The sequence below is a fragment of the Erithacus rubecula genome, assembly GCF_903797595.1.
Source record: "Erithacus rubecula genome assembly, chromosome: 2".
Lineage (NCBI taxonomy): Eukaryota > Metazoa > Chordata > Aves > Passeriformes > Muscicapidae > Erithacus > Erithacus rubecula.
Genome location: NC_136685.1, coordinates 17882153 through 17894607, shown reverse-complemented (window position 1 = coordinate 17894607; position 12455 = coordinate 17882153). Strand labels below are relative to the sequence as shown.

Below are 12455 nucleotides of genomic sequence, written 5' to 3'. Positions count from 1 at the left end.
AATGCTATAGTTGTTCCACACAGAGAGTTGCAGTAGAGCATATGTGCAGGAAGACACACCAGTGCTAAATCTCATGGTTCTCTAATGTTCATTGCTCAAAACTGTTACTCCAAAGAACTGTAAGGAACAGTAAAGAACTTATTTTGAGCAGGGGATAACTAAGTAGCCATTAAAAAACATAGTCACATGAGAAAATGCATTAGGCTGGTAGCAATGGTACGAACCCAGGGAAAATTATGCAAACATTTGGGAAAAACAAATTGTTTTCCCTCCAACTGTGCCTGAGAAACTGCAGTGCCTTACTGCTTGTGTAATCAGAAGTGTTTCATCAGCCTAATTGTATGGGAATTTTCTGTTCTAACTAGCAAACTCAAAATTAAAAAAAAAATTGAACAGGAATTCAGACATTAAGATGAAATTCCAGAAGTTCTGTCTTTTGACCACCCCTGTCACCGAAAGGACACACAAAAGGGCATACTAGGTCAACAGACTTATGCACAGAACTCCCCTGTATGGAATTTCTAGAGACTTCAATGCATGTTCCAAGCAGGATCAGCTCCTTCTGCAGCAGCTCTCCAGACAGCATTTCTAATTTCTGATAAAACTTTACACAATTAGCAATCAAATAAATATTTATAAAGAAAATATTTGTTCTTTATATCTTACTTGAGTTCTTGTGAGCTTGTGGCCAGCATACTCCGAATGCTTTTGTCAGCCAAGGGACAGCCAGATAAACTGTAAGACATGGCAGGACATACAAGTATGTTAATCTTCTCATTAACTGAACACTCGCATACAAACACAACATAAAAATTAAAAAGTAAAAGTTTGTAATGCAGAAAAGCGATGGGGCAAGTGCTGTAATATTGAATTCCGTAATATAGTTAACCCTCTGAATATATTTAGTTATCAATATTACTTCCAAAATTACATACTGTAAATGTCCTTGTTGGTTTGTTTGTTTCTCTATGAACTAGAAAAATATAACAAAAATATTGGAGATTCCTGGGTTAACTACTTAAATGCTTAAGGAATACTTTGGAAATTTTAGTTATCTATTTGAAAATAAAAGACGTTTATACAACACACAAATTAGCATGCTTTTAAGATCAACATATATTACTCAAAGGGTTAACACATAGTTCAACGTTTTACTTTGACAGCATTGTTGAGGTAAGCTGAAAACAATAAATTGAAAAGACAGAATCCACCATGAAAAAAATGAAGTCACACCTTCTATGTGAGGCGTAATTACCAGTCACATGACCACTCCCATCACACCCTGGTGTTGGACATCTGCCACCAAACAAAAACAAAAACAGCCAAAATAGTAAGTATGTTTAAAAAAAAAACTTTTAAAAGTTTCATTGTTTCCAGTTTAGCTGCAATGACTGCAAGGGGTTTTAAGCATCCTAATCGAAAAGCTGCAAAATGAACAGGTTTAAATGAAAATGGCGTCTCAATACAATATAGCATCATTAAGAACAAGCAAATACACGTTAGCTTATCACTTTACTTAACTGGCAGTTTGAAACATTTATATGCTGCAAATGTTGCATGCTCATACTGCAAGGCGTATATGTATTCGTTGGTTTAAAAAAAGACAAAGAGAGAAAAAGTTAAAAGGAGATAAATAATTTCACCTCACATTATGCTTACGTTATTAAATCCTTTTTGCTCTCTTTGCATTGAGGGTATTTGGGTTTAGGACTTGGGATTGTAACTTCACCAGGATACCTTCTTTCTTCAAGTGCCTCTTGGAAAGGATCCAAATCTTCTGGCTACAGGCAAATATATATATATATGTACATTAATTTCAGCTAGAAAAGGTCACAACTTACACAAAATAATGAAAAGCAGAGTCATCAGATGGTATCTCCTTCTTATCCTATTCTGACAGAGAAAATTAATGAAATTATTTTTATGTTCTTTCATGTTGAATAATATTTGAATATTTTGATGAAGATTTCACAATATGAGAAATATATAATTTATTTAACTAGAAAAATAAAAAGGAGAAACTCCAATTTTTTGTACAGCTGTCACATTATTTTTCTCAAAAGACTCAGGTCTTTTCCCTAGACTCACTGCACAATAGAGGAAAGGCAAAAAAGATGACTAAATACAGTATCTTATGCATCAAAAAGCCATCTTAAATAGTATTCTTAAGCATTTAGAACATTTCAAAGATGAAAGAGAAGCAATTTTAGCATCTACACACAAAATCTCAGCCTGGGACAAATCTCAATGGATCTGTCTGGCAAGACAGAATGATGTAATTTGTAATTTAGTGATGTTCAGAAATTCAAACCCATCTATTTCAGGAATGCAGTGGCTGAATGCAGGGATTCAGGGATTCCTGCAGATGGTGCTATAAACAATGGAGTAGAAGCAGGGAGTTCTTAGTCTAGTTAAAGTCGCTGCTTTACCTCACATTTCCTTGATAGTGACAGATTTCCTGCCAACTTCAGTGAAATTATTAGCAAAACTGTATCACCAAAGCTAGAATGCATTCAGGATATCTAGTGAAAATTCCACTTAATTATATATTTCAAATATACTGAGAATAATTTTATGGTTTAATTAAAATTGGCAAGAGATGTGCTACACACAAATGATTAGCCTAAATTTTGCCTATAAACCAAAAAAAAATTAGTCTCTGGAAGTCCTCAAACAATTAAATTGAATTAAGTGCAGGATTTTTAAGCCACAGAATGGATAAGAGTTAAAATCTGACAGAAAAAAGCAGCAGCACTGAACCTTGTCAGCAGACCTCTTCAGTGTCCAGTCTATTCTGTTTTTAAAAGTAATAAAAAATCACTGACATATTTTCTTTATTTGTCTCTTCTGTTTAAAGGGGTTTGCTGCTATCTTGGTATTACAAGTAGAAAAGTAACACTGATTTCTTATATCCCTTCTTTGTATTCTTTAACAAAAAGTATTTCATTAATACAGGCCCTTACACAGAGCTATCAAGAACATACAAATAATCTAGAAGATTAGTTGAAATAGTGGAAAGCTTACATTATACTCTGCTGCTTTGTTTAAATTGATTTCTAAGCAATACATGCTTTCAAATTCTCAGCTCATCATCTATGGTTTTCATATTCAGGAGAGTATTTTGTCTTCAGAGCTGATTATCCCAGTATTGCACAGTTATGTCAACTTGCTTATATAGAGTAACATAATCTGGATATAGCAAAACATCTTTACTGCAGAAAATATTTGTTAACAAGATGATGCTGTTAGAAAACATGATTCACATTCATGGTTCAAATGTTGTCTTATGGAACTTAGTCACAGATCAGATGTGTGCCAGCATGATATACTCCTAAAGATCAACCACCAGAAAAGTCCTTACTGTAGAAAACCACCACTTTTGTCGCATACTAACTTTGCTTCCTATTTCCCTCCAAATTTCAGAAAATTAATTAATTACCACAATTATACTGCAACAAGAACTATACAGATGAAAAAGACATACATTAATCTCTTTGGAATCATCTTCATCTATCCTACTTGGCTTCATTTTAGTGTAGTCCACTGGCAAGTCCCAGCAGTCACCCTCGTTCAGCTGGTAGCACCGGTTGTTCATCACCGCTTGCCGTTGAGGGGACATTGGCTCCAGTGGGGTCAAAATGGTGCAGCAACCATCTCGCTGCCTCTGCTTGTTCATGCTCAGATCCAACGTCCCATTTTCATCCACTTCCATATCAGGATTCTGTCAAAATAAGAAAAATATTGTTAATTCAGCTTCACACTGGCAAACTGCTACCTCTTCTTCAATCTGATTGCCTAGCAGAATGATAAAGTGCTTTTCCATTCCTGTATAGATTGTAAGCATTGAGCCCCCTCCTACACATAGCATGATGCTGTTACACAACATTAATGCTGTTAAAGTAGATTTCTTCCTGAATGGCTAATTTGATATTTGGGGGGAAAGGGGAAAGTCTTCGGTATCCCTGCTGCCACCCAGTACATAGGTGCAAAATCTGATATATAAAGGAGAAAGCTCTAAAGGTATTTCCTTGCCATTGCCTTTATGTTCTTGATTTATTCTGTGACAGGTGAAATAACCTGTGAGGTAACATCTGCATAATTCTTGTTTTCAGTCTTGGCATCTGTCTGGGTCATTAGAGAAACAAAAACCAGCTAACATCAAATCACCTTTGTTTCTTTTTTTCTTTTACATTAGCAGTCAATTTTGAATAGATAATGTCAGAAAATTAAACAGGGAGGTAGGGTACCAAAAGAAGTCCTTTTGGACACCATTTGTGAATGAGGAAATGCATTTAAGTTTCACAGCTCCTTCCCTGCAGATGAACACACATAAACAATTCATGTATCTATCTTGATAATAATTTGTGCCAATTTCTGTGACAACTTGTACTGTGAAAAATGGGTTGAGTATGGACTCTCTTGCAGAAACAAACAAGTGTTGTCTATTATGATAGATAAGGAGAAATAAGATATCCTAAAACAAATACAAAATTTAAAAACTAAGGACAGATAAGATAAAAATGCCCATAGAGAATCTCTCATCTTTCCAAAAATGAAGTGTTCCATGAGAAATTAGGTTTCAAAATGAATGTGAATCTGACTGACTCCTTGTACTGTCTGGTGACTTTCTTTCCTCTTGAGTAACAACAGAGCTGCAGGAAACCACTGTGAATGCAAATCTCTCTCTCTGAATTACTGCCTTTTGTTAGAGCTTATATCTAATTGCTGCTATCTGGCTAATTTAATTTAGAAAGTATTTGTTTATCTCCTCAGACTCATTCCTTCAGTTGCAATATAGTGACACATTAGGAAAGAGGCCTTTTCTGGCTTAGATACAGAAGATTTTTAGCATTGTATTTCAATTTCTCCCATCATACTGAATAGAGGAAAAACTGCATTTATTTACATGCCAGAAAGAGATTTCCCTCTTGAACAGTATTAAATAAATTAATATAAAAAGCAGCACTTGAAAACAAAGTCCATTCTGGCTTAGAGCATGATTATTACTAAGACTTGCTGCTACAGGTTTAGTTTGCTATGAACAATCATAATCTGAGTTGGTTTGCACAACACAGGAAAGCAAACCTTTGTCTATAGAAGAACAGAACATGTCTGCCAGCTCAAAATCTCTCTACAAGCACAATAAAAATGTTTCCTCTGCACTGCATCTGTCTGCTCAGCCATCTAGTGGTCTCCTGTAGGCAGCATCATACTGTTTGCTTGTGCATGTTAAGAACTCATTTTTGAACAGCTATCAGAGCCAAAACTTTAAAGTTAAAAATGAAATTTCCTAAATATTTAACAAATGTTAATAGTGCACTTTTTTTTTTTTTGTAATATAGAAAGCTTAATGACAAAAGCTTTTATTTGTATCTGTATGGCCATTTCATAACATACTGAGGCTCTATGAACATACAGAATATCAGTCACTCTGCAGGACAGTTATGCACATTTTAAGTCACCTATACTGGAGGATTTGTTCATTTCAAATGTATTATTCATTGACTTAAGAACTCTGGTATCAGAGATAGGCAAGCAATTGTAACATAGAGCCTGAATCTAACAAGCTTAGGTTCAATTTGTGACTTTTAAATAAAAATGCAGATTCAAATCTTAATCCTTTTGCCAAATATATGAACCAAACTGCATTTTGCAAAAAAAAATAAAAAAAATACATAAACAGTAGCAAAATTAATACCACTTGAGTAATCCAAACATCTTTTATAATTATAAGAGACAAATTTAAAAAATGACTACATAGTATCTGTCCATTACTTTATAAAATAATCATGATTTCCTGTGATACTTGTGAGCAATTTGTATCTTTTGTTTTTTCCCCTTCCTGCTTTAGCAGAGCAGCCAGATTATGTTAATTTTAAGAGGAAAAAAAAAGGCAAGATCTACTAAAGCTTTTTTCTCAATCAGGGCCACAGAGCAAGTACAGTTAAGAGACATCTTCATCAACAAACAGATTTACTAATTTTTACCCTTGCACAGAGATCCTGAGGCTTAGTGGAGAGGTTCTGAGGCATCTCCCTGCAGCGGGTGGAGAGGTTCAGAATAGCAGTAGCAGCCATGTGTGCTGCCTCCATGTCATGAGTATAGTCAAAGCTGCTCTTGCTGCAGGTACTGCTGGCACTGCTGCCTCCACCACAACTCATATTGCTGCTGCTGCTGGGGGCATAACTGCTTGTTGTGCTGCTGGTTGGACTTGAATTCTTACAGTAGCGTTTAGCTGTGGGAAGAAATATGACAAGGATGACTCAAAAGAAGCAGCATTCTGCACAAGTGAAGAGGAAAACAAACTGCTGGAGGTGAAATTTATAATGAGGAACAGTAACCAATGCCAAAAAAAAAGCCCGCAATAAGAATGATGGCTGTATTTCTTGATTTCTATCTGTGAGTTTTATATGCTACATGTGTGAGATCGTATGAAATAACCTCTTGCAAAAATCTGCATGACATGATCATGAATTGTTCTGACAAACAGGCTGGATTTATAAAACAATAAAAACACAGAAACACTGCTTTTACCCCACATATATAGTCAGACAGAAGGTACAATCTGCTCAGCTCATTCATTTTTATTAATGATGGGCAATGTAACACTATGGGACCTTTTCCTATTTACAGGGGAACTGTTAGTTTAAGGCCTACAATTCCCCAGAGATACTGGAGATCAAACCCACTGCAAGGCTGATGAGCTTGGCCTCTGGGCCACAGCACCACCCATATGTCCTCAAACACCTTATGCTTCCTAAAAGCTTTACTTCCTCCTACACCACAGGCAAATATTATGGCACTGGCCATCCCAGACTGGAGCATGATAGGAGAGAAAAGGTGGTTGTCATGTGTTAGTTTTACCATGACTTGCACAAGGGCAGAAGCAATGGCTGTTTGAATGGCAACAGGTACAAGTGAAAAATCCCCCCCCTACCCTTTCAAACAACCTGAGCACCTACAACTCTTCATAAAACCAGTAAGGACCAAAGACACTCCTCCCTGCTCCCACTGCAGGCAGTGATGCCCAGCTGTGCTCTGACACAAGCCACAGGTGGTCACAGAAGAGCCAAAGCACTGGCAGTGCTCACATCCAGCCTATCTAAGCACAAGGCAGCACTGTTGCTGCTTTTAAATAATGCTTCTTGCAGCCAAAGGTATTACAGAAATAAGGGAAAGCAGTCCTATTAGCCCACTTATTTCCCCAACTCTCTTCCAAGATGAGCTGTTTTAAAAGTATTTATAAAAATGCAAGAAAGTGTGCGCTTGTCTCCAAAATGTGGAAGTCTATGTATTTTCAGAAAAAAATAAAAGTCAAGGTCAGAGGATACAGCCATGCATATTACAGCAACTACTTCCTCTTAAGATGGAAATGTATACTGCAGAGATCATACCTTATAGCACAGTGTAACAATAACCAACTAGCATGCTGATTAGAGAGCTATACAAAAAAGGTCAGGCCCTAGACAGAGCTCCTCTCTGATGGGCTCCATTTAAATGCCAGGCTCTTCAGTTGTATTTGTCTGAGCAGACATACATATAATAATCTGCTCCCATGAGCACAGACCATTTGTGAACCATGGGCTGCTTTGGTAGCAGGCGGAGTTCAAAAGAAGAATCTGAAAGCAAAATGTCCCTGCTAGAGCTTATGTCATCCTCCTTTCTCTAAAAAACTTTAAAAAAAATCATGGCATTACTTTTACTGCAAAGGAAATAGTGTTTCACTTAAATCATAACAGATGGAGTTTTCTCAGGAAAGCCACATAATGCACAGGGTGTGATTTTTTTTAAGTGAAGTGAATGCTAAACATTCATCACATTTTTTTTGTTTTGAACACATAGTAGCACTACACTAGCAGGCTAGCCACTAATAATAAATTTGTGAACTGTTCCTCAAGAGCCTCATTATTAATATAGCAGTCAATGGTGGTCATTAAAAATTCAGCATTTATCCATTGTCACTTTGTTAGAGTATCCAACACATGCAGGAATTTTCCTACACTTAAGGAAGCAAATAATTGAATAATTCAGTTTCTACTGTGCTATGTTAACACAGCAAGCACCCTGTACCAATGACCTTGCCAAATTAGAAGTATCTTTCAAAAACATAGGAACAAATAAGGCTTATGTAATTTTCAAAAAATGTTAGTCTTGTTATAGCAGGTCACATTTAGACAGACATAAGAGACATATTACATGGGAAATTATATATATATATATATATATGAGAATGTGTGATAAAGAGAGGGAGGGAAAGAGGCAGCTTTTATACATAGGACTAACCATCAGAAACTCATGCAGGCTCTGATATGGACTCCTCTGTGGCCTTGGTCAAACTACATTTTCCCTTGAAGTCATTTTCTCTATAAACAGAAAGTTGCTTCTAAAATTTAGTTGTGTTGTGATTCACTTGCAAAACACTTTGAAGATGTAAAGTGCTATAAGCATGCTACACAATCATTAGCTTTCAGAATACCAATAATTTAAGCCAAACTTATTTAGACAGAAAAGGCTATGGTTAACTTTACTGTAGCTGTACAATTAAAGATGAGTTACAGAACCCAGGGCTGTTCATTTCACATTAGCTTTTCAGGAGAAACAAAGATCATCAATTTATAATGAATCAAATAATTCTGTTCACTAATGAAGGGAAAGCTGCATTGTTTCAATACCAGATAGTTCTGCTTGATACAATGCCCACTCCTGTGGCACCAGGTTTACAAAGCTCTGCAGTCCATCTATGCTTTGCAATCCAGAGTGAAACCAAATGTGAAGAACATCTTCCCCATTAAAAACAGACACAGGTCTAACCAGCTGCAGACCCAAGCTGGGCTTCCATCAGATGTGCCCGGGGGCTGATTACAAAGAACCACTCAAAGTCTAAAGGCTTCTCCTACTAACTGGCAATGGGGGAGTGGGAGAGAGCCCAAACACACAAAGGACAAAAGGAAGGTATTTGGAATGGAATTGAGTTCTTCCCAGGCATCTTCATCCCAACATAGTCTACATACTGAGTGTTTTAGCAAATTAATTATGGTTTCAACACTTTTTATGACTTGCACAATAAAAGATTCATCTCATCTCATTTCAGATACCTGATCTAGTTCATTATAGGCTTCCTCACATAGGCAGTGGAAAAAAACCAGCAACTTTCAGGTCGTGATTTACCTGACCAGTTTTAAATAAGCACTTTAGGAAAAGATTAAATGAATCAGAGAAGCATCTACCCCTTTTTCTTGAATCTGAAAGGGGTGCTGAACTCAGCTGTCAGTGCAAACATTAGAAAACTCTGAACATGGTCAGGTGAATCCCACTCATAACATTTTTTCAGTGTTTTGGTAGAATGACCCAGGCCTGTTGGTGGGATGACAACTCTTGCCATCACCTAAGTAACTGAAAGGGTTGCCATCACCACTGCCTACTGTGTCCAGCTGTATACAATAAGTCCAGCACCCAATACACTATGCAACTGGTTTCAAAGAAAAAAAACAAGCTTGAAAATAAAAATTTTCTCAAGAATTATTAGATCACCCTACCAAAAATACAAAGTATACATTTTCTGTTTGTTTTTTAGTAAACCATACTATAAAAAATATCAAGGAAACAATTCAAAGGAGTTATTTATGTTCATGTCACTTCCAACTGTACACTTACTGAACATATAATCCCCTTCTCTGATGATGAAAATACTGTACTAGTTGGCAATTAAAAAGAATTGAGATGTGAAGCTATTGATTTTTTTTATATTCATAAGACTAATTCTCTTATATAGTCAGAACTAAAGCAGTTTTTACCTGCACATTCCCCCCCAAACCTTAGATGTACTTTTGGGTTTTCCAGGATGACTTTGAAGAACTGAATCTGCTTTTATATAAACCTGCATTGCTGACATACATAACAGGTGTGCTCTCTGGACCTCTATAAAGTCTTAGTAGCAATAATTATTATTTTTTATATATAAATATAAAACCACCTAAAAATACTGTGAAGTTTTTTGAAGTGGCTCTTTTAAGTGAAGATTCTCTTCCTGAAATGTCCTTCATATTCAGTTATTTATAATAACTTCCAGCAAAATCCTTGTTTCATTGAATGTCAGTGCTAAAATGCTTTAACAATTTCAGCGTATCCAGGACTTCACTTCATCATCCTAAGAATTCAACCAGTTTTCCTGAGCCAATTAAAGCCAAATGTGTTGGAGTATTTCTGTAATTTCAGAGAGATGTGAATCCTGGAGGTTTGATGAAAATCACTAACAGGGCAAAGAAAAGCTGAGGGCCATGCTGGCAGGTCAGTGTGGCCAGAGAGCACACACCACTGAGAGCCAGGAGCAGCGTGCCCTGCCTGCAGCAGAGCTGGGGGCATGGAGCAAAGCCACAGAGCAGCCTGTGTCTGCCAACCAGCCCCTCCAGCTTCAAGGGGCTCTTCTGAGGACACAGGAGACCCCCACGCCCCCACCCCCCACACCAGCATGAATCACATGTATGCAGAGTCCTTCAGCCCCCTCTGGCTCACATTACTGAGCAGTGATGTGACCTAGTCCCAGTCCTAGAGCCAAGAAAAATTCCTGTTTATATCAAAGGAAGATGAGTGTGCATAAAGACAGTGACCTGTATCAATACAGCCTTTTATTATTTAAGGCCACTGTAAACTTGTGCTTAATGTGACATATATTTTCAAATTCTGGTGGTTTGGGAGAAAAAGTGAAAATTGTCATTATTTATTGAAAAAGGGGCCTTAAATGAGTAAAATATGTATCAGTTGCTCATGCATCAGTAATTTGATACGAAAATAAGCTTTTTCACAGGAACCCCAGCAGTATTGTGATGATTTCCTTTCTGCAAGAATAGACAGAATATATATATACAATATTTAATACCTAATTTAGCCTATACTAATGTATACTCATTACCTTCCTAGCTACAGTTACAGTTAGTGCTTTACTTTTAATGCTGTTCAAACCCTTATTTAGTACAGACAAATAAGATGAAGGTAAGAGGGAAAAAAAGCTCTTTTATTGAAATTAGGTTTCCTTTCACAACCCTCTTTCTTTCTGCTATAGTGCAAGAATATGTCTGTTAATTCTGTGAGAAAGGAAAATATCCAAAATATCAGACATACGAAGGCAAGAACTGTAGCAGTTTTGTCTTTCTTCACTTAACTACTTTTAAATGTCAGTCTGTGTTCAGGCAATAGCATAAATTGTTCTGTATAGTTTCTTTCTATTTACTTAAACAAAAAATCTGACACCTGCCTGAAATTTCTTACAGTAGTCACTGAGTAGGATCAAATATTTTAACCAAAAAAATAAACTGCTAGTGTTAAAAAAAAAGGCAAGGTTTAGTTTTACATATATATATATATATGCATATATAAATTTATTGTTCTGAAAAATTCCTGATGTCTTCAAAAGCTACAATCCTTCTTTGTGCTGAAGTTCATTTTTCTCCCCTAATAAAAAACTTCTTTCCTGACTGACCCCATCCACTGTCTTCTCCTGAACAGAAGCTAGTATCAGCCTTCTCCTAAACATGTTAAATATGTTAGGTTTTCCAGAGAATTCAACCAGTGTATTTATGAGGAAAAAAAAAAAAAATCAAAAATGCCTCTTTAAGTATGTAGCAGTGATTTCTGAAGCACAAGGAGGCCCAGGTTTTCTACTTCCATATCCCCACAAGGCAAGTATGCTACCTTTCTGTGTTACCTGACCTGCTGCACAGAGGTAAGAGTCCTAATGTGACCCTTGAGGCCAGATCTCCCAGAGAGTAACACAAGGATTATCTCTATTACTTAGCTTTTATTGCCATCTCAATACATCCCAGGAGCTTAAGAGCTGGAGATGTCTTTTGCCAGTGCAACAATCCTGAAGCAAGCACCGTATAAAACAACACTTCTTTTAAAAGGCCTTTAAAATAACTTACATATGATAGCATTCCTCATAATACTGTATGAACATGAAAACATGTCTTATTTGTATGATGTTTACATATACAACAACATGATTAACTGCAAACTTGTCTCTCATGTATAAGAGTGTGCACCTCCTACCATCATATCCTTTGGGGGATATATCCCTGGATTGCACCTTGGGAGCTATGGCTCTCTTGCCATAGGCATGGTTGTCATAACTGTTATATTCAAACGAAGTCTTAGAGTATTTCTCTAGTTCCTTGGCCAAGTTGGAGCGGGGTGTGGTGGTGGGGACATTGTTTCTGTAGCCATACTGAGGGATCTCCAATTGCTTAACAAAGCACATGGGCCTAGAAATTAAAGATATGTACAGTTTGTTAGATGCAGTTCAGTTTACTATGTTTGTGCATAATTTATAGTTCAGATTAGAAAATCTTAGTTATTTCTTGTACTCAAGAGACAGCAATATATTATTGCATTTCCTTAGTTTGGTTATTTTCAGCAGACAAACAATATTTATTGCCTTGAACAAAGCCTAGACAAAATTA

General features: G+C 36.6%; 1 protein-coding gene across 2 annotated transcripts in view; it reads right to left on the bottom strand.

Moving 5' to 3' along the window:
* Positions 1-12455, bottom strand: part of MYT1L (myelin transcription factor 1 like) — a 302776-nt gene that overhangs the window by 55914 nt on the left and 234407 nt on the right. For both annotated transcript variants that reach the window (XM_079297496.1, XM_079297497.1), the window contains exons 11-15: positions 12046-12257; positions 5988-6235; positions 3485-3721; positions 1660-1781; positions 667-735 (exon numbers count right to left, since the gene is read on the bottom strand). In XM_079297496.1, coding sequence (XP_079153622.1) covers positions 667-735; positions 1660-1781; positions 3485-3721; positions 5988-6235; positions 12046-12257 — 888 coding nt within the window. The remainder of the gene's footprint in view (positions 1-666; positions 736-1659; positions 1782-3484; positions 3722-5987; positions 6236-12045; positions 12258-12455) is intronic.